Source organism: Mobula hypostoma, chromosome 5 (genome assembly GCF_963921235.1).
Source record: "Mobula hypostoma chromosome 5, sMobHyp1.1, whole genome shotgun sequence".
Lineage (NCBI taxonomy): Eukaryota > Metazoa > Chordata > Chondrichthyes > Myliobatiformes > Myliobatidae > Mobula > Mobula hypostoma.
Window position 1 is genome coordinate 189,752,620 of NC_086101.1, and position 27,273 is coordinate 189,779,892.

General features: G+C 48.6%; 1 protein-coding gene across 1 annotated transcript in view; it reads left to right on the forward strand.

Annotated features, from left to right (window-relative positions):
• The first annotated feature begins 3,054 nt into the window (after window positions 1–3,054).
• The window catches only part of mxd4 (MAX dimerization protein 4), a 31,526-nt gene continuing 7,307 nt past the window's right edge, over window positions 3,055–27,273 (forward strand). Inside the window, exons 1-3 of the mRNA XM_063049573.1 lie at window positions 3,055–3,288; window positions 3,429–3,516; window positions 20,685–20,714. Of these exons, the coding sequence (XP_062905643.1) occupies window positions 3,225–3,288; window positions 3,429–3,516; window positions 20,685–20,714 (182 nt within the window). The 5' untranslated portion in view covers window positions 3,055–3,224. The remainder of the gene's footprint in view (window positions 3,289–3,428; window positions 3,517–20,684; window positions 20,715–27,273) is intronic.

Consider the following 27,273-nt stretch of genomic DNA (forward strand, 5'->3'; position numbering starts at 1 on the left):
GCCATCAAACGTTCCTCAAGTGATAACCCTTTCATTCTGGAATCATCCTCGTGAATCTTCTCTGAACCATCTCCGATGCAAGCAGAACTGTTCTTAGATGAGGAGCCCAAAACTGTTTGCAATACTCAAGGTGAGGCCTCACCAGTACCTTATAAAGCCTCAGCATCACATCCCTGCTCTTGTATTCTAGACCTCTTGAAATGAGTGCTAACATTGCATTTACCTTCCTCACCACTGACTCTGCCTATAAGTTAATCTTTAGGGTGTTCTACACAAGGACTCCCAAGTCCCTTTGCATCTCAGATTTTTGGATTTTCTCCTCATTTAGAAAATAGCCTGCAGAGTTATTTTTTCTACAAAAGTGCAAGACCATGCATTTTCCAACATTGTATTTCATTTGCCACTTTCTTGTCCATTCTCCTAATCTGTCTGAATCCTTCTGCATCTTTCCTGTTTCCTCAACACTACCTGCCCTTCCGCCAATCTTCGCATCATCTGCAAACTTGGCAACAAAACCATCTATTCCACCATCTAAATCATACAGTATAAAAAGAAGTGGTTCCAACACCAACCCCAAAAGGATCCTTTTATTCCCACTGGCCTCCTAGCAATAAGCTGATAATCTAACAATATTAGTAACTTTCCTGTGATACTATGGGCTCTAAAAATGTTAAGTCCTGCTTATAAAGTCAGGCAGACAATCTCTGCAGAGTATTGATAATGGCAGGGGTCACCATCTTGTAAAGACTCTGCTCAGAAGGCAATGGCAAACCGCTTCTGTGGAAAAATTTGCCAAGAAGAGTCATGGTCATGGAAAGACCATAATCGCCCGTGCCATACGACAGGGGCCATAACAAATGAACGAATCTCTCATGTGCGACCTGGATATTCTGACATTTTAGGCCACACTTGGAGTACTGTGTCCAGTTCTGATCGCCTCACTATAGGAAGGATGTGGAAGCATTGGAAAGGGTACAGAGGAGAGTTACCAGTATGCTGCCTGGTTTAGAGAGTATGCATTATGATCAGAGATTAAGGGAGCTAGGGTTTTACTCTTTGGAGAGAAGGAGGATGAGAGGAGACATGATAGAGGTATACAAGATAATAAGAGGAATAGATAGAGTGGATAGCCAGTGCCTCTTCCCCAGGGCACCACTGTTCAATACAAGGGGACATGGCTTTAAGGTAAGGGGTGGGAAGTTCAGGGGGATATTAGAGGAAGGTTTTTTACTCAGAGAGTGGTTGGTGCGTGGAATGCACTGCCTGAGTCAGTGGTGGAGGCAGATACACTAGTGAATCACTAGTCCAAGGATGTGCTAGAAGCAGCCCGTAACTCTTGTCACACATCCGGCACCAACGTAGCAAGCCCACAACTTACTAGCCGAACCCGTACGTCTTTGGAATGTGGGAGAAAACAGGAGCATCCGGAGGAACTCCACGCATTCCTGGGGAGAACATACTAACTGTAGGAAGGATTCACTAACCTGAAGAGGGCGCAGAAAAGATTCATGAGGATGTTAACGAGACTGGAGGACTCCAGATACAAGGATAGGTGGAGTATGTCTTCAGTGGAGAATAGGAGAGATATTGTAGAGGTTTACAAAACTATTAGAGGAACAGATAAGAAGAATGGCCACAGTCTTCATTGTTTTCTAGGATCAGAAGGATGATTTGGGGGACAGAGAGGGGCATTGGGGATCAGATTAGGATTTAGGGACTGGGACGTGGGGGAATTAGAGGTCAGGCCAGAGCCTAGGCCTCCGCTCCATGTTCAAAGGGCAGTGATGTGGACGTGTGACAAAAGACATCTGTGGACGGATCTCGGGCAGGCAGGCCGGGGAGGGATGAGGGCAGGTGGCCCCCTAGGTTAGTGAGTCCTTTTCCGAGGAAATGGGGCCCAAAACTAGGGAGCAGTGTTTTAAGATGACAGTGGACTTTAGGGGCAAGGTACAATGGAAGAGCTGCCAGAGGAAGTGATAGAGGCCAGTATCGTTACAGAAAATTAAAAGGCACCTGGGCAGCTATGTGGAGTGGAAAGGTTTTGACAGGTATTGGCCAAATGCGCCTAGTTCAAAGTCAAAGTAAACTTATTATCAAAGTACGCCCGTCACCATATTCTACCTCGAGATTGATTTTCTTGCAGGCATTTACAGGAAATAAAATGAATCTCAAGATAGCATAGGCGAGACGGGCCGAAGGGTCTGCTGTTTAACTCTAACCGCCCCATCTCCAGCCTAGCAGGCAACCCATGGTGCTCCCCGGGAGCCCCGACCTTCTCCATCACGCAGATCAAGGAAAGAGATAGCCATTGCATTAGATCCCCCTGGCTTGTGCTCGCCCCGTTCAAGGGCAAGGCATCCTCCCTGTCGTCGGCCCACTGCTCGTTTTTTTTTGGAGTGTAAAAGCTTATCGGGAGGTGGGAAGTTACGGGAAATTAAAGAGGAGCAGGTTCAGTCAGTAACTTATCCAGCACGGACGCACTCCGGTGCGCGCTGACGGGCCGGCGCACCACGTTCAAGGTCTAATCTTTGGCTTTATTCCCCGGAGGCCTGGGCCATGCTGGCTGCCCCGCATGTCACGCAACTGCGCTGCACAGGCCCCAACAACAACAGCCGCGGCTCCGGGGAGGGAGGCAGGGAGGCAGCGCTCTCTCCCCGCCCGGGCACCGAGCCAAGCTCACACACAGCAACTTCACCTCGCCGCGCTCCCATTGGCCGCCGGCGGGCGCCGCCCACCTCATTAACATGCAGGGCCCTCGCCCAATGGCCGCTGCGACGGGCCGCTTTAACATGCAAACCCGCTCGCCAATCGGCGTGCGCCGCCGCGGCTCACGCGCCGTGTTGCTAGGGGGCTGGGGCTCCCGCGGCTGCGCCAATCGGTTGCACGCGGCGCCGGCCAATCAGCGGCGGCGGACCACTTGTTGATACATTTTTCTGCGCGTGTCCAGTGAGGGAGGGGGTAGGCGCAACCTAACGTGCCTGCTCGCGAGGGCCCTGCGGGCTTTCCCATTGGAGAGAACGCGGCCGGCGCTCGGGCTGTCAATCAAAGTGCGTCACAATGCATCTGGGCTTGTCATCAGGCTAGGTTGAGGTGAAGTGTAACAGAACTTGTCTCTCTCCCTCAAGTCACGTACAGTTTTATTTTGCACCCTTCATCTCCAATGCTAATGCTCCGATAGGCAGCAATTTTTTTTAAAGCATCGCAAGATAATTATTTTTATAGCAATGGCATTTTTTAACATTCAAACCTTGCTGGAAGCAGCTGAGTACATCGAGAGGCGAGAGAGAGGTATAGGCGATTGGAAATGCACTTGCAGAATTTTCTCCCCATTTCCCCCCTACCACACCAGTTGCAGACAGCTGTATTCCACCTATTTACAGTAAGATCTACAGTGTACTCTCATCGTATTTTGTTCCTTTTGCTTGCAGAAGCAGAACATGGTTACGCGTCGACGTTGCCTTGCGATGTCGAATTCAACAGGAAGAAAGCCAAAACGAAGAAAACCCCAAATAACAGGTACAAACGACCAAGAGAGGAATTGCAGAGGAGGGGGGTCAGATATATGTGTGCTTTGAGCTCTTTAATCTTCGCCAGTCGCCATTTTTCCCCCATTTGGGCTTGGCCGTGTTTTGATCGGATTCGGATATAAACACTGCCACGCGTACAATATTCACTCGCATATTTTCAGTGTCATTTTACAGGACAGTTGCCTCCCTCTTGCAAATCCCCATCCTATACCTCCGCTTTATTTCCTTATCCTCTTCTCAGTGTATTTAATTCCGAGCGACCTCTTCTAAGCATTTTTTTTCAAAAAAAGCACAATCTTGGCAATTAGAATTGCTGACGTTTTTCTCTTCTCTGCAAATGATATTAAAATACAAATATTAATATTTGGAAAGCACGTATTTTTTGTCACGAAGGGGGACAATAATGCAACTGCTATTAAACAATCCGAGCGAGTGCACTGATTATCTCGGGTTTATGGACGTGATGTTGATTTAACAGAGTCAATTAAGATAAAAATGAAATGCAGGATACAGGGGAAGGTCTGCCGGGTTGATGTTGCGTCTCATGCCTTTAGAAGAAAAGTGCTATTTTTTTTCTCCCAGGATTGTTTATTCGCGGCTCCTTTTTTTTTGTCTGTCGCTCAGCCGGGCGCTGCGCATGCGCCCCAGCGCCGGTCGGCCGGCCGGACTCCGCTCGCTCCACGTTGGTTCAGTTAACCCGTGCGGCCCCGGCCCGGCCCCGTTCCCTAGCAACCGGCAGCCCTTCGGCCCGTCAAACACAGCCTACCGCATTCATCTACCTGACTTCCTTTTCAATCTTGCCGCCTATGAAAGGACAATAAACCCATGAACACCACCTCAACCTATCCCCCCCCCCCCAGTTATTTATTTATTTATTTACTTACTTACTTATTTTTATTGAGATTCTGCCACACCACCCAACAACCCCCTGATTTAACGCGAACCTCATCACGGGACAGTTTATAACAGGCGGTTCCCATCCTGGGGACCGTGCACCAGTCGGTTAATGGTAGGGGTCCATGGCATAAAATAGTTCGGGGACCCCCTGGATTACAGTGACTAATTAACCTCCCAACCTGTATGTCTTTGGACTGTGGGAGGAAACCGGGGCACCCGGAGGAAACCCTCGTGGTCGGGGGGCGGGGAGAACATACAAACTTCTTGCAGACAGCGGTGGGAATTGAACCCTGGCTTCTGATACTGTAAAGCATTTTGTTAACCATTATGCTGCCGTGCCGCCCTATTACAGTAACAGGCCCTTCCGCCCACAGTGTTGTGCTGATCCAGTCAAATTAGTAATGAAATGGGCAATCTCTTCTGCCTACAGAATGTCCATATTCTTAACATAAGACCATAAGACATAGGAACAGAATTAGGCCCTTTGGCCCATGTTTTGCCGATCTTTTAACCTACTCTAAGATCAATCTAATGCTTCCCTTCTGCATAGAGGTTCTATTCAAGTATTAGTGTGATGATCTTTCACTCAGAATGTCCCAACACAGAACATAGAGCACAGTACAGGCCCTTTGATCCATGATGATGTGCTGACCTTTTAACCTACTCTAAGATCAATCCGATGCTTCCCTCCTACCAAGCCCTCCATTTTTTTAAATCATCTATGTCTCTTAAAAGTCCCTCGTGAATCTGCCACTACCACCACCCCTAGCAGGGCGCTTCACGCACCCACCGCTCTGCGTGGGAAAGAAAAACCTGCCTCAGAATAGAAGGATGTCCATTTAGAACAGAGATGAGGAGGAGTTTCTTTAGCCAGACGGTGGTGGATCTGTGGTATTCTTTGTCACACATGGCTGTGGTGGCCAGGTGATGGAGTATATTTAAAGCTGAGGTTAATAGGTTCTTGATTAGTCAGGGTATCAAAGATTATGGGGAGAAGGCAGGAGAATGTGGGGTTGGGAGGGATAATAAATCAGCCATGAAGGAATGGTGGAACACACTAGATGGGCTGAATGGCCTAATTGTGCTTCTATGTTTTACGAGCTGTCCTGGAAGTAATACGGACATGAGAAACCAGAGCAGAGTTGTCTATAGTTTTTATTTTCATTCTAATGGTGTTTTTTCTTGTAAAAAATGTGTATTATTTGACAATTTATGCGTTTCTGGTGAAAACAGTTTATCTGATGCTCTGTGCCTGTGAGGTCTGCTGCTAATAAGTTTTTCATTGCACCTGTGCACACACGGACTTGACAATAAACTCCACTTTGACTTGAACATGAGATTCTGCAGATGCTGGAAATTCAGAGTCACACACACACAACATGCTGGAAATCCGGAGTAACACACACAACATGCTGGAAATCCGGAGTAACACACGGAACATGCTGGAAATCCGGAGTAACACACACAGAACATGCTGGAAATCCAGACTGACTCACACACAACATGCTGGAAATCCGGAATATCACACACAACATGCTGGAAATCTGGAGTATCACACAGAACATGCTGGAAATCCGGAGTAACACACACAGAACATGCTGGAAATCCAGAGTGACTCACACAGAACATGCTGGAAATCTGGAGTATCACACAGAACATGCTGGAAATCTGGAGTAATACACACACAACATGCTGGAGGGACTCAGCAGGTCGGGCAGGAGAGGAATAAAGAGACGATGTTTCGAGCTGAGACCCTTCTTCGAGACTTTAAAGGAAGGGGGCAGTAGCCAGAATAAGGAAGTGGTGGGAAGGGAAGGAGTTCGAGCTGACAGGTGAGGGGGAGCTGGGGTGGGTGGGTTTGACACTTCAGATTTGGTCTTGATGACAGGCGCAATCTCCTACCTCACACTATCCCCCAGCCCAGTGCGTAGAGACCTTGGGTTACATCCTGACCTCGCTCTGCTGGGCTGTACAACGGGTAGTCAGAACTGCCCAGTACGTCATCTGCACCAGCCTGCCCGCCTTCAAGGAAAGAGGGCCAGCAATGTCAGGAACAATCCCACACACCCTGCTCATGGACCGTCTGTCCCACTCCTATCATGAGAGATCCCACCCACCCTGCTCATGGACCGTCTGTTCCACTCCCATCAGGAACAATCCCTCCCACCCTGCTCATGGACTGTCTGTCCCACTCCCATCAGGGACAATCCCACCCACCCTGCTCATGGACCGTCTGTCCCACTCCCATCAGGGACAATCCCACCCACCCTGCTCATGGACCGTCTGTCCCACTCCCATCAGGGACAATCCCACCCACCCTGCTCATGGATTGTCTGTCCCACTTCCATCAGGGATAATCCCACCCACCCTGCTCATGGATTGTCTGTCCCACTCCCATCAGGGACAATCCCACCCACCCTGCTCATGGACCGTCTGTCCCACTCCCATCAGGGACAATCCCACCCACCCTGCTCATGGAGTGTCTGTCCCACTCTCCTGTGCCAAGTGTCACTTTGTTGACAAACAATCTGTGTATGTAAGCTATCCTGTGTATTTAGAAACATAGAAAACCTACTGCACAATACAGGCCCTTCAGCCCACAATGCTGTGCCGAACATGTTCTTACCTTAGAAATGACCTCGGGTTACCCATAGCCCTCTATTTTTCTAAGCTCCATGTATCTATCCAGGAGTGTCCTAAAAGACCCTATCGTTTCCGCCTCCAGCACCGTCACCAGCAGCCCCTTCCACACACTCACCACTCTCTGCGTTTTAAAAAAAAATACAGCTTACCCCTGACTTCTCCTCTGTACCTGCTTCCAAGCATCTTAAAACTGTGCCCTCTTGTGCTAGCCATTTCAGCCCTGGGAAAAAACCTCTGACTATCCACACAAGCAATGCCTCTCGTCATTATATTTATGCCTCTCATCATTTTATATTTATTGTGTTTTTTAAGCTATTATTGTGTTGTTTATCCTATTGTGGTTTTTAACAGATCCGGGGTAGCAATCTTGAATGGTGATACTTTTAACCGTTACATTACCTTGCCGTCCCGGTGACGAGCCCAGACCAGAGTCAACATCTCCCGAGAGACGGGAGGCCGCAGACGCTGGGATGTGGAGTAGCGGCAAACTACTGGAGGAACTCTGCGGGTCGGGGGGTGTCTGCGGAGGCTGAGGGATGGTGATGACCCAGTGTGAGGACTGGAGGGGGCAGGGGTGAGGCAGAGGTCAGTGATTACCCTGGTCTGGGGCGGCACGATAGCTTTACAGCCCGAGCGGGCAGTTTGTACGTTCTCCCCGTGACCGCACGGGTTTCCTCCGAGTGTTCCGGTTCCCTCCCACAGTCCAAACACGTGTGGGTTAGTAGGATGATTGGTCACTTGGGTGCGGTTAGGTAGTGTGGGCTCGTGCTGGAAGGGCATGTTTCTGAGCTGCATCTCCAAACTTTAAAAAACGCCTGTTTTCAGTTATTTTTAATAACACAGGTGGAACTGAGATTGGGGCTATAGGCGAAACCTGTATAGAATTAAAGATTCCAGGACGAGGGAGATGTCTTCCTTTTTTAAAGAAAGGGGCTTCGCTTCTTCCACTATCAACTCTGCTCTTAAACGCATCTCCCCCATTTCACGTACATCTGCTCTCACTCCATCCTCCCACCACCCCACTAGGAATAGGGTTCCCCTGGTCCTCACCTACCACCCCACCAGCCTCCGGGTCCAACATATTATTCTCCGTAACTTCCGCCACCTCCAACAGGATCCCACCACTAAGCACATCTTTCCCTCCCCCCCCCTCTGCATTCCGCAGGGATCGCTCCCTACGCAACTCCCTTGTCCATTCGTCCCCCCCCATCCCTCCCCACTGATCTCCCTCCTGGCACTTATCCGTGTAAGCGGAACAAGTGCTACGTATTCCCTTACACTTCCTCCCTTACCACCATTCAGGGCCCCAAACAGTCCTTCCAGGTGAGGCAACACTTCACCTGTGAGTCGGCTGGGGTGATATACTGCGTCCGGTGCTCCCGATGTGGCCTTTTATATATTGGCGAGACCCGACGCAGACTGGGAGACCGCTTTGCTGAACATCTACGCTCTGTCCGCCAGAGAAAGCAGGATCTCCCAGTGGCCACACATATTAATTCCACATCCCATTCCCATTCTGACATGTCTATCCACGGCCTCCTCTACTGTCAAGATGAAGCCACACTCAGGTTGGAGGAACAACACCTTATATTCCGTCTGGGTAGCCTCCAACCTGATGGCATGAACATCGACTTCTCTAACTTCCGCTAAGGCCCCACCTCCCCCTCGAACCCCATTTGTTACTCATTTTTATACACACATTCTTTCTCTCACTCTCCTTTTTCTCCCTCTGTCCCTCTGAATATACCTCTTACCCATCCTCTGGGTCCCCCCCACCACCTCCTTGTCTTTCTCCCTCGGCCACCTGTCCCGTGATCCTCTCGTATCCCTTTTGCCTATCACCTGTCCAGCTCTTGGCTCTATCCCTCCCCCTCCTGTCTTCTCCTATCATTTTGGATCTCCCCCTCCTCCTCCAACTTTCAAATCCCTTACTCACTCTTCCTTCAGTTAGTCCTGACGAAGGGTCTCGGCCTGAAACGTCGACTGCACCTCTTCCTCAAGATGCTGCCTGGCCTGCTGCGTTCACCAGCAACTTTGATGTGTTGATAGAATTAAAGATGTGTGTGTTGCTTGAATTTCCAGCACCTGCAGAATTCCTATTGTTTAGAATTAAAGAGGAGAGTTCAAAGCAAATTTACTATCTAAGTACGTATATGTTAGCATACTCTGGCTTCTTCCTATCCTGTACCGATGAAGCGTCTTGGCATGAAGATGTTTAGTCCCCTCCATAGATGCTGCCTGACCTGCTGAGTTCCTCCAGCAGTCTGTGTGTGTTGCTCAAGATTTCGGCCTCTGCACATTCTTTTGTGTTTATGTTGTGAAAATATTCATTTTCTTGCAGGCATTTACAGGAAAAAATAAATACATCAGAACTTCGCAAAAATCTGTAGAGAAACAGACGAAGACTAGACCATAAGACATGGGAGCAGAATTAGGCCATTTAGCTCATTGAGTCTGCTCCGCCATTCCATCATGGCTGGTTTATTATCCCTCTCAATCCTGTTCCCCTACCTTCTCTCCATAATCTTTGACACCCTGACTGTTCCTGAACCTATCAACCTCCATTTTAAATATACCCTCAATGACCTGGCCTCCACAGCCATCTGTGGCGATGAATTCCACAGATTTGCCACTCTCTGGCTAAAGAAATTCCTCTTCATCTCCGTTCTCAACAGACGTCCTCCTATTCTAAGGCTGTGCCTTCTGATGCTACACGACCATCAGGCACCTGAACCAACGTAGATAACTTCACTCTTCACGATCCCAACCTATTCTTCGACCTACACACTCACTTTCTTTACGTTCTAAGTGTTATTTTTTATTTACACGGTTTGTCTTCTTTCGCAGGTTAGTTGCGAGTGAGTGTGTATGTCTAGGAATCAGTTTGGGATCGTGGAGAGTGGAGTTACCCGCGTCGGTTCAAGAGCCTGATGGTTGTAGGGTAATACCTGTTCCTGAACCTGAAGTAGATTATACCCAGGGTGGGGACGTCCAAAGTGAGAGGACCTGGGGCATGGGTTTAAGGTGAAAGGGGAGGAAATTTAAAACAGAATTTATGGAGAGGGTGGTGAGTAAATAACACAAACTGCAGGACATTTAACCAGGTTGTGTTGGCTCTGGTCTGGGACTTGCCAGTATGCTCGGTAGAGACTCGGTCATTGTGTTCATTCCAACACGAATGGAGAGAGTCAAAGGATCACCACAAAGAGCGAAAACGTTGGTTTCTTGCTTGCCATTATATAAGTCGTTGGTGAGGCAGCTCTTGGAGTTTTGATCACCCTGTTAGAGGAATGATTTTACTAAATCCCGTGAGCCCGGGGAACTGTACAGGAAGTGGTAGAGGGAAATGTAATTATGGAATCAGAATCAGGTTTAACATCACTGGTATATGTCATGAAATTTATTGTTTTGTGGCAGCAGTACATTGTAATAGGTAATAATAAAAACTATGAGTTATAGAGAGAAGTAGATATAAAAATATTAAGTAAGTACAGGTCGACCTTCACTGATCCAGCACCACTGGGACCTGAGGAGTGCCGGATTAGTGAAAATGCCGAATTACAGAAGGATCACATTAAGCATAATCAGTGCCGGATTATCGAAGGAACCGGATTACAGGTAGTCAGATTAGTGAAGGTCGACCTGTACTGCGAAAAGTAATGATGGTACTTGGACGGGTGCATGGAAAGACAGGCTTAGGACGGGGTTCTTAACCTGGGCTGCATGAACTTGGATGGGAGAAAATTTACATCCTTAAAAAATGAGATTTAATTCTAACTTGCCTTTATTTTAAATGTGTATTCTTGTTACTTCATGGATTAATAAAAAAGCACATATATCACTATATCACAAAGTTGTTTTTGGCTATTTCAACATAATTGGTTTCTTTTGTAATCCTGTGTAATTTATTTATGTATTTAAATACATTATTTTGAGAAGCGGTCCATGACATAAAGCAGGTTAAGAAGCCCGAGAAAGATGTAGGTCAAACGTAGGGAGTTGTTGGACAACTTGGTCAGCATGGACAAATTGGGCCGAATGGCCTGTTTCCGTGCAGTCTCACTCTGTGACTCTATCGGAGGTAACTGGCAAGTTGAACCAGAGGAGTGTGATTGGGGTGTGGAATGCACAGCCTGCCAGGGCGGGGGTGAAGGAGACGCCTGGGTGACTAGCCGAAGGAGGACGTAAGCAGCAGTGGCTTGGTCACGGAGCAGAGACGGTCAGACCAGCTATGGGAGTCTCTGAGACAGACACAGTGAACTCAGTGGACTAGCCAACTTCCGTCCACCCAGCTTGGGGCATAGTCTGGGAAGAGAGGCGTTTGGTGCAGCAGCTGATCTACATCAGCTTTACTCTCTCACCACGGATGCTGCCTGACCCTCTGAGCATTTCCAACATGGGGGAGTCTACAACCAGAGGGCACAGCCTCAAAATAAAAGGACGCCCGCTTAGAACAGCGATGAGGAGGAATTTCTTTATTGAACCTACAGAGGGTGCTGAACAGGTGGAATTCATTACCACAAACGGCCATGTATTGGGTATATTTAAAGCGGAGGTTGGTCGGTTCTTGATTAGTAAGGATGTCCAAGGTTACGGAGAGAAGGCAGGAGAATGGGGTTGAGAGGGATAATAAATCAGCCATGATGGAATGGCCTGCAGACTCAATGGGCTGAATGACTTAATTCTCCTCTTTTATCTTATCTACTTTGCAGCATGTTCAATATTTCATTTTCCTTTCCACTTAAATCGTCTTTGGGGGATTTTCCGGGCTAGTTTAGTCCTTATCTCCCTACTGCTTGGTGGTACAGGGTTACTGGCAGGATTATTTCAACAGTGTGGAGGAACAGACAACCCTCAAAGGTGCCAGACATGTTGACAGGGTGGTTAAGAAGGCGTACAGTAAGTTGGCCTTTTATCAGTCGGGGATTAAGTTCAAGAACTGTGAGGTAGTGTTACAGCTCTATAAAACCCTGGTTAGACCACCCTTGGAGTATTGAGTTCAGTTGCAGTTGTCTCATTATAGGAGGGAAGTAGAAGCTTTAGAGAGGGGTCAGAGATTTACCAGGATTAGAGAGCACGTTTTACGAGGAAAGGCTGAGTGGGCTACACTTCGGAGAGGAGGAGGATGAGGGGTGATTTGATAGAGGTGTACAAGATGATAAGAGGCATAGATAGAGTGGACAGCCAGAGACTTTTCCCCAGGACAGGAATGAGGAGGCGTAAATGTTCTATGTCCTAAGTGTGCAGGAGTGAATTTAAATTGGATGCTGCCGGATTATGAGAGCAGCAGACACCAGGGTTGGTGTATCAGACGCTGAGGAGCATCATCAAACAAGGAGTATTTAACTTTACGCACATTGCAGGCTCTTCGTCCCACCGTGTTGTGCTGACCTTTGAACCTACTCTTAAGATCCTTCCTAACCTGGGAGGTTTATAGCAGGGAGGCTTGTTTGTAGGGTTGTTTGCCGAGCCTCGAGGTTGGGTCGCAGACGTTTTGTCACCAGTCGAGGTGACCTCATCAGTGCACAGCTGAGTGTTGTGTCAGCCGAGTGTTGGAGTCTTGACTCATTATTCTGCTTGGTCGGCTGTCACGCTGGTCTCCGCTGGGTCCCGGCCGACCGGATAGCTGACTGATCTCCCCTGGTTATCAGTGGTTGTGAGCGTTGATTCCTGGGTCCGCGGTTCGCCCCTCGGCTCCGATCCCGCAGTCGATAGGTTCAGTGTTACTGTTAATAGAGTTTTCCATTGAGAGCCAGTTAGTGTCTTGTTTCGTGCTTCTGCCAGGATTTTTGTCATTTCCCTGATGAACTTGTGTCCTTCTTGCTCCTCCTGTACTGAGATGGGAGGTGTAAGTATAGTGGACAGTGGGAATCTTTTACCCCGGGTAGAAATGTTGGATATGGAGGACGTGCGTTTCATATGAGAGGAGGTGAAGTTTTAAGAGGTGGTGCCGGCAAGTTTTTCTTTACAGAGTTGTGAGTTCCTGGGGCGAGCCGGGGCGGTGGTGCAGGCAGATACATCAGAGGTGTCCAGCAGGCATTCAGTAAGGCAGGGGAATGTGTAAGGAGCAGTGGGCGGGGGTGAATCATGGCGTAGCAGATAGCATGACTCTGTTACAGCACCGGTGACCTGGGTTCAATTCCCTTGGCTGTCTGTAAGGAGTTTGTTCTCCCCATCGCCACACGGGTTTCCTCAGGAAAGCTGCAGTTTCCTCCCACACTTCAAAGACGAGCAGGTTAGCCACATGGCACAGGCTCTTGCGGCCGGGCAGGCCTGTTACCATGCTGTGTCTCAAAATAAAATAATAATTGACATGAGTAAATGTGTGCTGACAGAAAGGATTGGTTTCATCTCGCTGCAGGCCAAGGGCCCATTCCAGGTTCTAAGTCAGGAAGGAGTGTTCCATGTGTTTGCATTGTGAATCACCCTGCAAATCCATCTCCCTGGTCGTGTGCTGCCAGAGTTTCTTGTGGGTAGTCAGCCTGTCAGATGTGGAGGTGATCCTGGTCCTTGCGATGACTGGAGGCTGAGTCACCCTGGCGAGTGATTCTACTCACGTAGTTGTCTGCCCTGTGTTGTAACTTGACTGTCGGCCCCTGGAAGACCAGGTCTGGGTATGTCACCTCTTCCCTGGAGGCGTCAGCTCTCGTGAGGGACACAGACTCCCTCCTGGACCTTGGACTCTTGTGTGCAATGAACTCGGGTCAGATTCAAAGTGGAGAAGAGGAATCTCACGGTTATTTATGTTTTACATACTTTGATAATAACTCTAAACTTTTGAGTTTATGTAGCTATTATTGAAGAGCTAGCATGGCAACAGGACCTTCTGGCTCAGCCCACGACTACGCTGGTATTTATTGTTCATAGAACCATAGGACACTACAGCACTGGGGCAGACCCTTCAGCCCATCTAGTCCAGGCTGCACCATTGACCTGCACCCAGACCACAGCTCTCCCGTCCATGTAGCTGTCCAGATATCTAAGCCGACCGCACGTCCACACTTGCGCTGGCGGCTGGTTGCGCACTCCCACCACCCTGAGTTCCATACACGCACGGGTGTAAAGGGAAACTCTGCTGCTAGGCACAAAGATACGAAACACGCAGATTTCGCAGTTTTCACAAGAAGAGGCACGAAACAGAACAAAAGTTCTGAACAGTCCGTGAACTTGTGTGCTATTTATTTAGAGTTTTGTATTTCTATTCGTAACTTACGGTAATTTTGTATCGCGCTGTACTGCTGTCGTAAAACAACAAATTTCAGGACATGGTGGGTGACATTAAACCTGATTCTGATGCGATGTTGCTGAATTAGTGATTATGGTTGTGCCTTTAGACATAACTCATCCACGCTGACTCACTGCCGGCTAGAGCTCGTCTCAGGTGTGTTTCAGTCTCTCAATAATGTTACAATCGTAAACCAATTTCCAATTTGCCTGTGTCTGGCCCATGTTTTTAGCTCTTTCCTATCTGTGTACTTGTCCAAATCACTTCTAAATGTTCAGAATCACAATTATCATTGACATTTGTGGTGAATTTTACCGTTTTTGTAACAAAGTTTTGGCACGGACTAGAAGGGCCGAATGGCCTGTTTTCTGTGCTGTAGTGTTGTATGGTTCTATATTAAAAATTCCTATAAGTTACAATAAAAAAAAAACAACGATCGCGTAGCAGTTAACCTCAATGTCAGCAACCGGGTTTAATTCCCGCCACTGTGTGTAAGGAATTTGTACTTTCTCCCCGTGATTGTGTGGGTTTCCTCTGGGTGCTCTGCTTTCCTCCCACAGTCCAAAGGTGTACAGAACGGGTTAGTAGGTTAATTGGTCACTTGCGGGTAATTGGGCAGTGTGGGCTCATTGCACCAGAGGGCCTGTTAGCATGTTGTATTTTTTTTAAGTAAAATTAACATTTTAAAAAAGTTCAAAAGAGGAATAGTGAGGTTGTGTTCATGGGCCGTTCAGAAATCTGATGTCAAAGGGGAAGAAGAAGGGAAAGTGAATTCCCAGGAGGAAACCCAACGGGAAAGCATACACACACCCTACAGACAGCTGTGGGGATCGAGCATATCGTTTCCTTGCGGCCTGGTGGTTGGGGACCACTGCTGTAAAAGTGTTTATGTTAGCCACTACACTACTGTTCAGCCCTATAAACCTCTGTAAGGGTAAGAGTCTCTCCTTATAATTCAAACTTTCCAGCCCTGGTGACGATCTTGTGTGAACCGAGTCCAGTAAACGACAGACCAGAACTGCACACGGCACTCCGTGCGATCCGCCCAGCAGCTTAGACTGCTGTAACTTGATATCCCAACTCCCGTACTCCGTGCCCTGACCGATGAAGGCAGGCAGGCCAGTTGCTTCCTTTGTGTGGAGCTATAGAGGCAGTTCCCCCTCTCTGCTCTACTGTGCAGAGGGACAGGGTAGGGAATCGGAGAGGTCTGTTCACGTGTGTGAATGGAGGGGCTGACCTCTGTATATTAGTGTGTGACTTCCGCACTCATTGCCTCCCGGTAAACATTGGTGTCCAGGGATGGTGCCCGGTAAGTTCATCACAGCCGGGTATTGAGGCTCCAGTGCCCAGGATGGGAAAAAAGCTGCCGAGGTAAACCCAGCCATCTCACTCATGGAGAGTAACCTCCCCAGCAACTTCAGAAGCTGACGCCTCAAGTAGGCAGCATCCATCATTAAGACCCCCGCCATTCAGGACATCCCCTCGAAACATTGAGGAGGAGGTACAGGAGCCTGAAGATACACACTCAACATTTTGGGAACAGTTTGTTCTCCTCTGCCATCAGATCCCTGAACGGCCCGTGAACCCCACCTCACTATTTTGATTTTGTTTTTGCACTATGTATTTATATTGTAGGTTATGGTCATCTGTACGTATTTCACTGGACCGCTCCCACAAAACAACACATTTGTCAGTGATAATAACCGTGATTCTGCTTCGGGCTGTTCGTGGGTGGTGTTGGGTCCAGCGGTGGGCAGTTTGGATAGATAGAGTCTCTGCGTCCCCAGGGTCTGAACCTTGGGGGGGGGGGTAATGGTGCCTCTGGTGGTCAAGCAACCAGCCAACCCGAGGGGAAGGCCTGTCGGGGCAGCGTAGTGGGTAGAGCCACCGACTCCCCACTGGAGACCCGGGTTGGATTCCGACCTCGGGCGCTGTGGAGCGCTCGGGGTCATTGAGGCATTCCGAGTTTCCTCTCACATCCCAAAGACGTGGGTCTTTGGTTTAATCGGCTGCTGTTAATTGGCCCTGGTGTGTAAGTTAGGGCTGGAATCAAGTTTATTGTCATGGGTAGACATACCATGAAAGTTAGCTCGATGAAGCAGAAGTACATTTTACACATAAATTACATTAACTGAAATGAACATAAGTGACACATGAGAATTAGGTTTAATATCCCCAGCATAGTTTTGTGAAATGTATTGTTTTCTGGCAGAAGTATGGTGCAAAGCATAATACAAAACTATACAATGCAATGAGAAATATATTTAAAAATTAAGCAGTGCAAAAAGACAGCAGAGAAAGAAATAATGAGGTGGTGTTCATGGGTTCATTGTCTGTTCAGCTATCTGATGGTTGTTTCAGAGTCGCTGAGTGTGTGTCTTCAGCCCTCCTGTCCCTCCTCGCTGAAGAGGGCACGTCCTGAATGGTGAGGGCCCTTAATATTGGACCCCGGCTTTCTGAGGCATCCCCTTTGGAAGGTGCCCTCTATGTTCGGGAGGCCGGTGCCCGTGATGGAGCTTGGCTGAGTTTACATCTTTCTGACCCTGAGTAGTGGCCCCTCCAGACCAGACAGTGACCCAACCAGTTCGGATGCTGTCCAGGGTAGATCTGTAGAAATTTGCCAGTGACCAAGTCTCGTCAAGCTGCTAATGACTCCTAAACCCGCTGTCGTGATGTTTTTGTGATTGCAAAATAACATACACTATGGCCGCTTTGCACCAATTTGTTCTATTTTGCGAAAACTTGCTGCAATATTATATTTAATTGAAGTTTTTTCTTCTGAATGCCACTTACCCCCTGATGCTACGTGCCTGTGGCTGCTGCAAGTAGGTTTTTCATTGACAAAATAAGAATAAATATCAATTTTAGTGTGTAACATTGACCATCAAGAGTTCAATTCCCGCCACAGTCTCTGAGGTGTTTGCTCGTTCTTCCCGTGACTGCTTGGGTTTCCTCCCACAGTCCGGATGTAGGATTCAGTGGTCACGAGTGTAAACTAGCAGCACAGGCTTGCTGGGCCAGAACGGCCTGTGACCCAGCTGTATCTCTGAATTAATACCCAGGGTGTCAGATGTGGCCTGGATTTAGAGGTTGGACATCCTCTGGTCTTCTCTGGAGTGGCGGAGGATGAGGGGAGATCTGATAAGAGGTTTATAAGAGGCATAAAAGAGGTTCAAAGGTTCATTTATGATCAAAGTATACAACTCAAATTCTTCCTGTCCAGTAGCCATGAAACCAAGAAAGTAAGGCAGCAAGATCATCAACCCCTAAATCCCTCCTCCCTGCACAAAAAAACAAAGTATGGAACAGGTACATTGACCCCCCTCCCCATCCCTCCTCCCCCACAAAAAAAATGAATAAAATGGAAGGGGCATATTGACCCCCGAATCACTGCCCCCCCCCGCACAAAAAAAACAAGATCAGGGGGAAGAAACACATAGAAAGTAAGACTGATGAAGTCTATAGTCCAAGTCCACATCCAGAACTCAGAAAACCTGGGAAACATTCCCTGGGCACAGTGGCAGGCTCTCCCCTCTCCGGTAGCGTAGCAGAGCGATTCTCAGCCATCAAAAGACAGGCAGCCTTCGCTCACCTTCCGCATTTCCCTTGATGTTTCGTTCTCCCTTGTTGCTTTAATTGGTGGAACACAATGGGAGCTTTAATTGAAATGGAGACAAACATTGGCTTGTGCTCTGCCCTGCAGCCTGCTTGCCGTGAGGTTCACACACGCTGCCTCTCTCTCCCGGAATCCTCTCGGAGACTGCAGAGCGCTAAAGCACCCAGAGGATCGCCAAACTTCCGCATTCGCCTCAGTGTTTCAGTGTCCCTCGTCGCTTTGATCGGCGAAATGGCGTCGAGCATCGGCTCATGACCTGCTGTCTGCCACCCTTGAGGGTCACGCACACTGCTCTCGGAGACTGCAGACTGCTGGAGCACCCAAACAATCTCCAAATAGCAGATCACAGGCTCCAACAGTTCCAGGATTATATCCAAGATGAAAAATCAAACGTAGAAGACATAAAGGAAGTGAAATAAATGGTTTCATGGTCTGTCCAGAAGATGTCGACCGAAGGCGCATTGTACACCAGGCTCCATCTTGACCAGACAACTACATAGATAATCAGACATTTTCTTTCCAGGGGTTGAAACGTCCTAATACTGGAGGGCAAGCAGGTGAGAGGGGGCAATTTCAAAGGAGATGTGAAGGGCAAGTTTTTTACACACAGGTGGAGGGGTCTGGAATGTACTGCCTAGAGTGGCGGTAGAGGCAGAAACATTGGGACTTCAAGAGACATGTGAATGTGAGGAAAATGGAAGGATATGGACATTGGATCAGTTTAGTTGGCCATTCGATTACTAATTTAATAGATTTGGCACGACATTTGTGGGCTGAAGGGCTTCTTCCTGTTTCTCTGTTCTAAAGAAATAGGAAAATATAGTCTGAGGTAAAACTGGGGATTTTCAGGTCCCACATTGGGAGTCCTGCAGGGTTTTGACCTGAAAGGTTGACCGTCCCTGCCTGTCCTGCTGAGTACCCCCAGCAGTTTGCTTTGCGAGGGTGGGTGGTTTTGAGGTGTCAGGGTGAAGGCTGGAACCGGGAGACTGGTCTGGTCTGAGCCCTTTGTTCTCGCCCACCCTGCCCAAGTGTACAGGACGCAGTGTGAATACGGAATGTTACCCATGTCGGGGCGGGGGGGGGGAGGGTTAGGATTTGCTTTTCCCCCGACACCGCAAAGTCATTTCACACAAGGCCACAAATTAAAAACACAAAAAAAATTGCATCGTATAAGATGAAGATGTAATCCTGATTCTGTCAAGTGTATGCTCATATGCACAGTTGCGATGAAAAACTTACTTGCAGCTCTGTCACAGTTACGGATTGGCACAATGTGAACATAAATTGTTGATGATTCTCACAAGAAGGATTACGTTCAGTGTAAGGTGGTCATAGTGTTACTATGCTGAGGTAGTGATTGGGGTTGTGCAGGTTGTTTCAAGAACACTTCCCTCTAAGCTGCCGTGCAGTAACTGAAATGCTCCCGCGCATGTAGCCTTTGTTGCCGCTCAGCTGGAATAAAGACAGACGAGAAAAAATTTACGAAACAGAAAAGATTTTCTTTGTTGTACTGTAAGACCATAAAACAAAGGAGCAGAAGTCGGCCATTCGGCCCATCGAGTCTGCTCCGCCATTTTATCATGAGCTGATCCATTCTCCCATTTAGTCCCACTCCCCCGCCTTCTCACCATAACCTTTGATGCCCTGGCTACTCAGATACCTATCAATCTCTGTCTTAAATACACCTAATGACTTGGCCTCCACTGCCGCCCGTGGCAACAAATTCCATAGATTCACCACCCTCTGGCTAAAAAAATTTCTTCACATTTCTGTTCTGAATGGACGCCCTTCAATCCTTAAGTCATGCCCTCTCGTACTAGACTCCCCCATCATGGGAAATAACTTTGCCACATCCACTCTGTCCATGCCTTTCAACATTCAAAATGTTTCTATGAGGTCTCCCCTCATTCTTCTAAACTCCAAGGAATACAGTCCAAGAGCGGACAAACGTTTCTCAATTGTTAACCCTCTCATTCCCGGACTCATTCTAGTGAATCTTCTCTGAACCCTCTATATTATAGCCTTTGATTATCAAATAAAATCAGAAATGTGGTTTTTCAAGTAGCTGTTCCTGGATCTGGAGCTATGGAACTTCAGGCTTCTGTACCTCCTGCCCGATGGGAGCTGTCAGAACATGGCATGGCCTGGATGGTGGGGATCTCGGGGTAGTGTATGATGTGCACACACATGTGTGATTGTGTGTGTGTGTGCGTGCGCAAATCTCACTCATCATCAAGGACCCCAACCATCCAGGCCATGCTCGCTTCTCACTACTACCATCAGAAAGAAGATACAGGAGCCTTTGGTCCCACTCCACCAGATTCAGGAAAAGTTACTACCCTCAAACAACAAGCTGCCGAACTTCATGCAGCACATCACTGAACTGATCACTAAACTATGCCTACAGACTCACTTTCAAGGACTCCACAACTCACGTTCTCAAGATTATTTACTATTAATTGTACTTGCAGAGTTTTTGTTCTTTTGCTCATTGATTGCTTGTCATTCTTTGTAGTTTTTGCTTGATTCAATTGTATTTCTTTGTTCTTCCATGAGAAAACGAATCTCGGGGTTGTATATGCTGACTTGTACGTCCGGACTTGATACATTTACCATGAACGTTGAACATTCTGGTGCTAACATAACACGCCCGCCTTGTCTAGCCGAAGTGACTAAACATCCATCTGTGGCAACAAATTCCAGAGATTCGTCACCCTCTGGCTAGGAAAAGAACTTAATGGGTCCTGACACATGTCCTTTTTTGTTTCTGTCACAGGTCCTCGCATAATGAGTTGGAAAAGCACAGGTGAGTGTGGAGTGGTGACCGAGCGTTGGGTATCCAAGCCCGTTGCGTGACTCCCGGTTGCTGGTGGGATGGGAAATGCTTTGGGCCGCGTGGTGGCAGGGGGCTGGCGGGAAAAGTTGGCAGCAGTGATTGAGACATTTCAGGAGGAAGGAAGTTGCCTGTGGAGAAGGTTGGTACTAGGACTCTGAGGCTTTGGCTGTGACCCGGGCCAATCTATATGTACAGCCTGTTCCCCAGGTAACAAGCTTCGTATTGGTTTATTATTGTCACATACCCTGAGATACAGTGAAAGCTTGTCTTGCATACTGTTCACACAGATCAGCTTATTACATTATGCATTGAGTACATACTGTTAGTCTATGTATTTAAACTAATTATCCCTGTGCTGTAAATTAATGTACATAGATTAATCCTGTGCATATAAATAAACCCTATGCACATAAAGTAATCCTATGCATATAAATTAACCCCAAGTATATATGGCATTCAGTTACAATGTGTTTTTTACATTTGCTTTTATATTTATATTTATTCTATTTTTGTTGTGTTTTTCATGCTTACTGAGTTTTTTTAATGGTGTATTGGATCTGGAATAACAAACATTCTGTTCTCCTTTGCACTCATGCACTGAAGTGGGGAGAATGGAGAACTGAGAATTGAGGGACGTCATTTTAGAACGGAGATGAGGAGGAATTTCTTCAGCCAGAGAGTGGTGAACCTGTGGAATTTGTTGCCACAGGGGGCTGAGGAGACTTAAGTCATTGGGTATATTTAAGGCAGAGGTTAATCAGTTCTTGATTGGTCAGGGCGTGAAGGGGTTACAGGGATAAGGTAGGAGATTGAGCCAGAGAAGGAGAAAGATCAGTTTATGATGAAATGGCGGAGCAGACTCGATGGGCCAAATGGCCTGATTCTGCTCCTATATGTTATGGTCTTAAGATTGACAATAAACAATCTTGAGGTAGTACAAGGTAAAACAGTAACAGTACAGAATAAAGTATGATAGCTACAGAGAAACAATATCTTAATGAGGTGGATTGTGAGGCCAAGAGTCTGTCTTTCTGTCCATGAGGTCCATTGGAGAGTCTGATGCTGTCCTTGGGGCTGGTGGTACGTGCTTTCAGACTTTTGTATCTTGCAGTCTTCCACCCGATGGTGGGGGGGGGGGCTGAAGAGATAATGTGGGTGGTGCCTTTGGTTATGCTGGCTGCTCTACCGAGATGGGGACACTGGAAGGGAGGCTGGTTTACATGTTTGTCTGGGTGCGTTGTTATCTCTCTGTAACACACGAAACGCTGGAGGAACGCAGCAGGTCAGGCGGCATCCGGTGAGGGGAATAAGCAGTCGACATTTCAGGCCGAGATGCTTCATGAGGACATATTTCTCTGCCGTCTCGAGCCGAGCAGTCACCGTACCAAGCTGTGACAGATCCCGATAGAGTGCTGACTGTGAAAATAGCAGAGTACGGGGATGGCTAGGAGGTTCTGGGAAATGTAGGCTGGGTGTGTGACTGGGCAGCGATGTGGTGGATGGAATTTAATGCAGAATGAGGTAAAACCGTCCTTTTAGGTTGGAAAAATAGAAATTCGAGGTAAGGGGATGGACAGTTGCCATCACTCTCCCTCTATCTTGAAAACTGGATGTTTGGAGTTATGAACAGTGGCTTCCTCACTGCCGGAGTCGGTATAAGCTCTGTACTGGAGAGAGACGCAGACAGACTGCGGTCTTCTTCTGCCTGTCTCTTAAATTTAAACTACCTCCCTCAAAGGATAATCGGCAGGTCAGCTTTTTCGAACTGCACTCCTAAACTGTGGAATTCAGTGCCTAAAACTATAAAGGATGAAGGCTGAGTTGACACTTTTAAACACCGGCTCAAAGCCTATTTATTTAATCTCGGAACCTATTTCTTTAATCTTGCTTGTAACTAACATCTTTTTGTCTTTTATCTTCATGGTTTTATTTCTAATTTTTTTTCAAGTTTGCACTTTATCCCATTGTGAAGCGCTTTGGACATGGTATGAAAAACACTCTATAAATGCAGTTATTATTAAAGAAGATTAACTTTATTTGTCCCATGTACACTGAAGTGTGTCGTTTGAGTCGATGACCAACACTGTCCGAGGATGTGCTGGGGACAGGTAGCTGGTACTCACCTTAACCCGTACACCTTTGGAGTTTGGAGCACTCATGGCGACAGTGGCGGTATTGAATGCAGGTCACTGGCGCTATGATGGTGTTACGTTAACCGGGTCTCTAGCGCTGTGATGGTGTTACGCTAACCGGGTCTCTGGCGCTGTGATGGTGTTACACTAACCGGGTCACTGGCGCTATGATGGTGTTACGTTAACCGGGTCTCTGGCGCTGTGATGGTGTTACGCTAACCGGGTCTCTGGCGCTGTGATGGTGTTACACTAACCGGGTCACTGGCGCTGTGATGGTGTAACGTTAACCGGGTCACTGGCGCTGTGATGGTGTTACACTAACCGGGTCACTGGCGCTGTGATGGTGTAACGTTAACCGGGTCACTGGCGCTGTGATGGTGTTACGTTAACCGGGTCTCTGGCGCTGTGATGGTGTTACGCTAACCGGGTCACTGGCGCGGTGATGGTGTAACGCTAACCGGGTCACTGGCGCTGTGATGGTGTTACGTTAACCGGGTCACTGGCGCTGTGATGGTGTTACGCTAACCGGGTCACTGGCGCTGTGATGGTGTTACGTTAACCGGGTCACTGGCGCGGTGATGGTGTAACGCTAACCGGGTCACTGGCGCTGTGATGGTGTTACGCTAACCGGGTCTCTGGCGCTGTGATGGTGTTACGCTAACCGGGTCACTGGCGCTGTGATGGTGTTACGCTAACCGGGTCACTGGCGCGGTGATGGTGTAACGCTAACCGGGTCACTGGCACGGTGATGGTGTAACGCTAACCGGGTCACTGGCGCGGTGATGGTGTAACGCTAACCGGGTCACTGGCGCTGTGATGGTGTTACGCTAACCGGGTCACTGGCGCTGTGATGGTGTTACGTTAACCGGGTCTCTGGCGCTGTGATGATGTTATGCTAGCCGGGTCACTGGCGCTGTGATGATGTAACGCTAGCCGGGTCACTGGCGCTGTGATGATGTAACGCTAACCGGATCACTGGCGCTGTGATGATGTAACGCTAACCGGGTCACTGGCGCTGTGATGATGTAACGCTAGCCGGGTCACTGACGCTGTGATGGTGTTACGTTAACAGGGTCTCTGGCGCTGTGATGGTGTTACGCTAACCGGGTCACTGGCGCTGTGATGGTGTTACGTTAACTGGGTCTCTGGCGCTGTGATGGTGTTACGTTAACCGGGTCACTGGCGCTGTGATGGTGTTACGTTAACCGGGTCTCTGGCGCTGTGATGGTGTTACGCTAACCGGGTCACTGGCGCTGTGATGGTGTTACGCTAACCGGGTCACTGGCGCGGTGATGGTGTAACGCTAACCGGGTCACTGGCGCTGTGATGGTGTAACGCTAACCGGGTCACTGGCGCGGTGATGGTGTAACGCTAACCGGGTCACTGGCGCTGTGATGGTGTAACGCTAACCGGGTCACTGGCGCGGTGATGGTGTAACGCTAACCGGGTCACTGGCGCTGTGATGGTGTTACGCTAACCGGGTCACTGGCGCTGTGATGGTGTTACGTTAACAGGGTCTCTGGCGCTGTGATGATGTTACGTTAACAGGGTCTCTGGCGCTGTGATGGTGTTACGCTAACCGGGTCACTGGCGCTGTGATGGTGTTACGTTAACAGGGTCTCTGGCGCTGTGATGGTGTTACGCTAACCGGGTCTCTGGCGCTGTGATGGTGTTACGTTAACCGGGTCACTGGCGCTGTGATGGTGTTACGCTAACCGGGTCACTGGCGCTGTGATGGTGTTACGCTAGCCGGGTCACTGGCGCTGTGATGATGTAACGCTAGCCGGGTCACTGGCGCTGTGATGATGTAACGCTAGCCGGGTCACTGGCGCTGTGATGGTGTTACGCTAACCGGGTCTCTGGCGCTGTGATGGTGTTACGTTAACCGGGTCTCTGGCGCTGTGATGGTGTTACGTTAACAGGGTCTCTGGCGCTGTGATGATGTTACGTTAACAGGGTCTCTGGCGCTGTGATGGTGTTACGCTAACCGGGTCACTGGCGCTGTGATGGTGTTACGTTAACAGGGTCTCTGGCGCTGTGATGGTGTTACGCTAACCGGGTCTCTGGCGCTGTGATGGTGTTACGTTAACCGGGTCACTGGCGCTGTGATGGTGTTACGCTAACCGGGTCACTGGCGCTGTGATGGTGTTACGCTAGCCGGGTCACTGGCGCTGTGATGATGTAACGCTAGCCGGGTCACTGGCGCTGTGATGGTGTTACGCTAACCGGGTCTCTGGCGCTGTGATGGTGTTACGTTAACCGGGTCTCTGGCGCTGTGATGGTGTTACGTTAACCGGGTCTCTGGCGCTGTGATGATGTTACGTTAACAGGGTCTCTGGCGCTGTGATGGTGTTACGCTAACCGGGTCACTGGCGCTGTGATGGTGTTACGTTAACAGGGTCTCTGGCGCTGTGATGGTGTTACGCTAACCGGGTCTCTGGCGCTGTGATGGTGTTACGTTAACCGGGTCACTGGCGCTGTGATGGTGTTACGCTAACCGGGTCACTGGCGCTGTGATGGTGTTACGCTAGCCGGGTCACTGGCGCTGTGATGATGTAACGCTAGCCGGGTCACTGGCGCTGTGATGGTGTTACGCTAACCGGGTCTCTGGCGCTGTGATGGTGTTACGTTAACCGGGTCTCTGGCGCTGTGATGGTGTTACGTTAACCGGGTCTCTGGCGCTGTGATGATGTAACGCTAACCGCTGTGCTACTGCGCCTCTCTCGGACTGTTGATGCTGCCTTTCTCAGTGGCTCTGTTACTGCCACTCGAGCGTTTATTTCTGCACCACCTCAGACTGCACGACTGTCTCTGCGCAGTTCTGCTTTCCGATCATTTTGAATAAACTCTTCTCAGGCTTCCACCCGGTACAGCTATTGATTATAACCGACGTTTCAATGACAAACTCTGCCACCTTCATCGGGGGGATGCCTAGTCTGGTGGTATTTATACCCCTGTAGACCGACCCTCCTGATTGGTCAATCCACATCCAATCAGGTTTCCACTCTCCCACCTGGTCTGGTGGTATTTATACCCCTGTAGACCGACCCTCCTGATTGGTCAATCCACATCCAATCAGGTTTCCACTCTCCCACCTGGTCTGGTGGTATTTATACCCCTGTAGACCGACCCTCCTGATTGGTCAATCCACATCCAATCAGGTTTCCACTCTCCCACCTTGTTTATAGTCATTCCACTTAGAGTGAGACCTTCATCTTCCTTAAAATTCTTTTCCTCTAGTTTTATTTCAATGGCTTCCTTTACTAGTTGGTCCCAAAACCCATTGTGGCACAGTAGTTCTGTGCCGTCAAACTCAATCCTATGTCTGTCTATCTTGCTGTATTTATTTCACCGTGTATACTGTTATCTCTGCGAGTTTCATGTGTGCGCACAGAATTTCATTGCACCCTGGACACAAACATCATTCCCACCGGCCTCCCCACTATTGAGGACATCCTCGAAAGTCAGTGCCTCGGAAACGTGGTATCCATCATTAAGACAGCTTAGCCGCAGTGTGTGGTGAGACTGCGAGGAAGGACAGACAGGTGATAGGGCAAAATAGGGGGAAGATGGAAGACCTGGCTGAGTGGTGCTGTAACAGCCACCTCTTACTCAATGTCAGCAAGGCCGAGGAGCCTGTTACTGACTTGAGGAGGAGGAAAGCAGAGGTCCATCGGAGGATTGGGGTGGAGAGGGTCAGCAACTTTAAGTTCCTCGATGTAATCATTTCAGAGGACCTGTCGTGGGCCCAGCACATCAGTGCAATTACGAAGAAAGCACGACAGCACCTCTACTTCCTAGCAATTTGCGCAGATTTGGCGTGACATCTAAAACTTTAACAAACTTCAATAGAGTATATTAACTGGCTGCATCACAGCCTGGTGTGGAAACCCCAATGCCCTTAAAAAGAAAATCCCACAAAAGCAGTGGATACAGCCCAGTCCAGTGCGGCTAAAGGCCTCCCCACCGGTGAGCAGATCCACACGGAACATTGCTGCAGGAAAACAGCATCTGTCATCAGGGACCCCCACCATCCAGAAACATGCTCTCTTACTGCTGCCATCAGGAGGGAGGTACAGGAGCCTCGGGACTCTCACCACCAGGTTCAGGAACAGTTACTACCCCTCAACCCTCAGGCAGGGGTGCATAAACCGGAGAACACATCTTCAGGCTCAAACACCTCCTCTTCATCTGCCAAAAGTGGAATATCTGGTAGTTAGCCACTTTAATTCCTATCCCCATCCCCATTCTTGTTCTGAATTGTCAATATATAACCACCTACCCCCACCACCCCCGGCCCAGGGTGGAGGAGCAGACCTCGTATTCGATTCAGGTAGCCTGGTGAATATCGATTTCTCCTGCCGGTAATTATTTTCCCTCTTCTGTTTCTCCCTTGG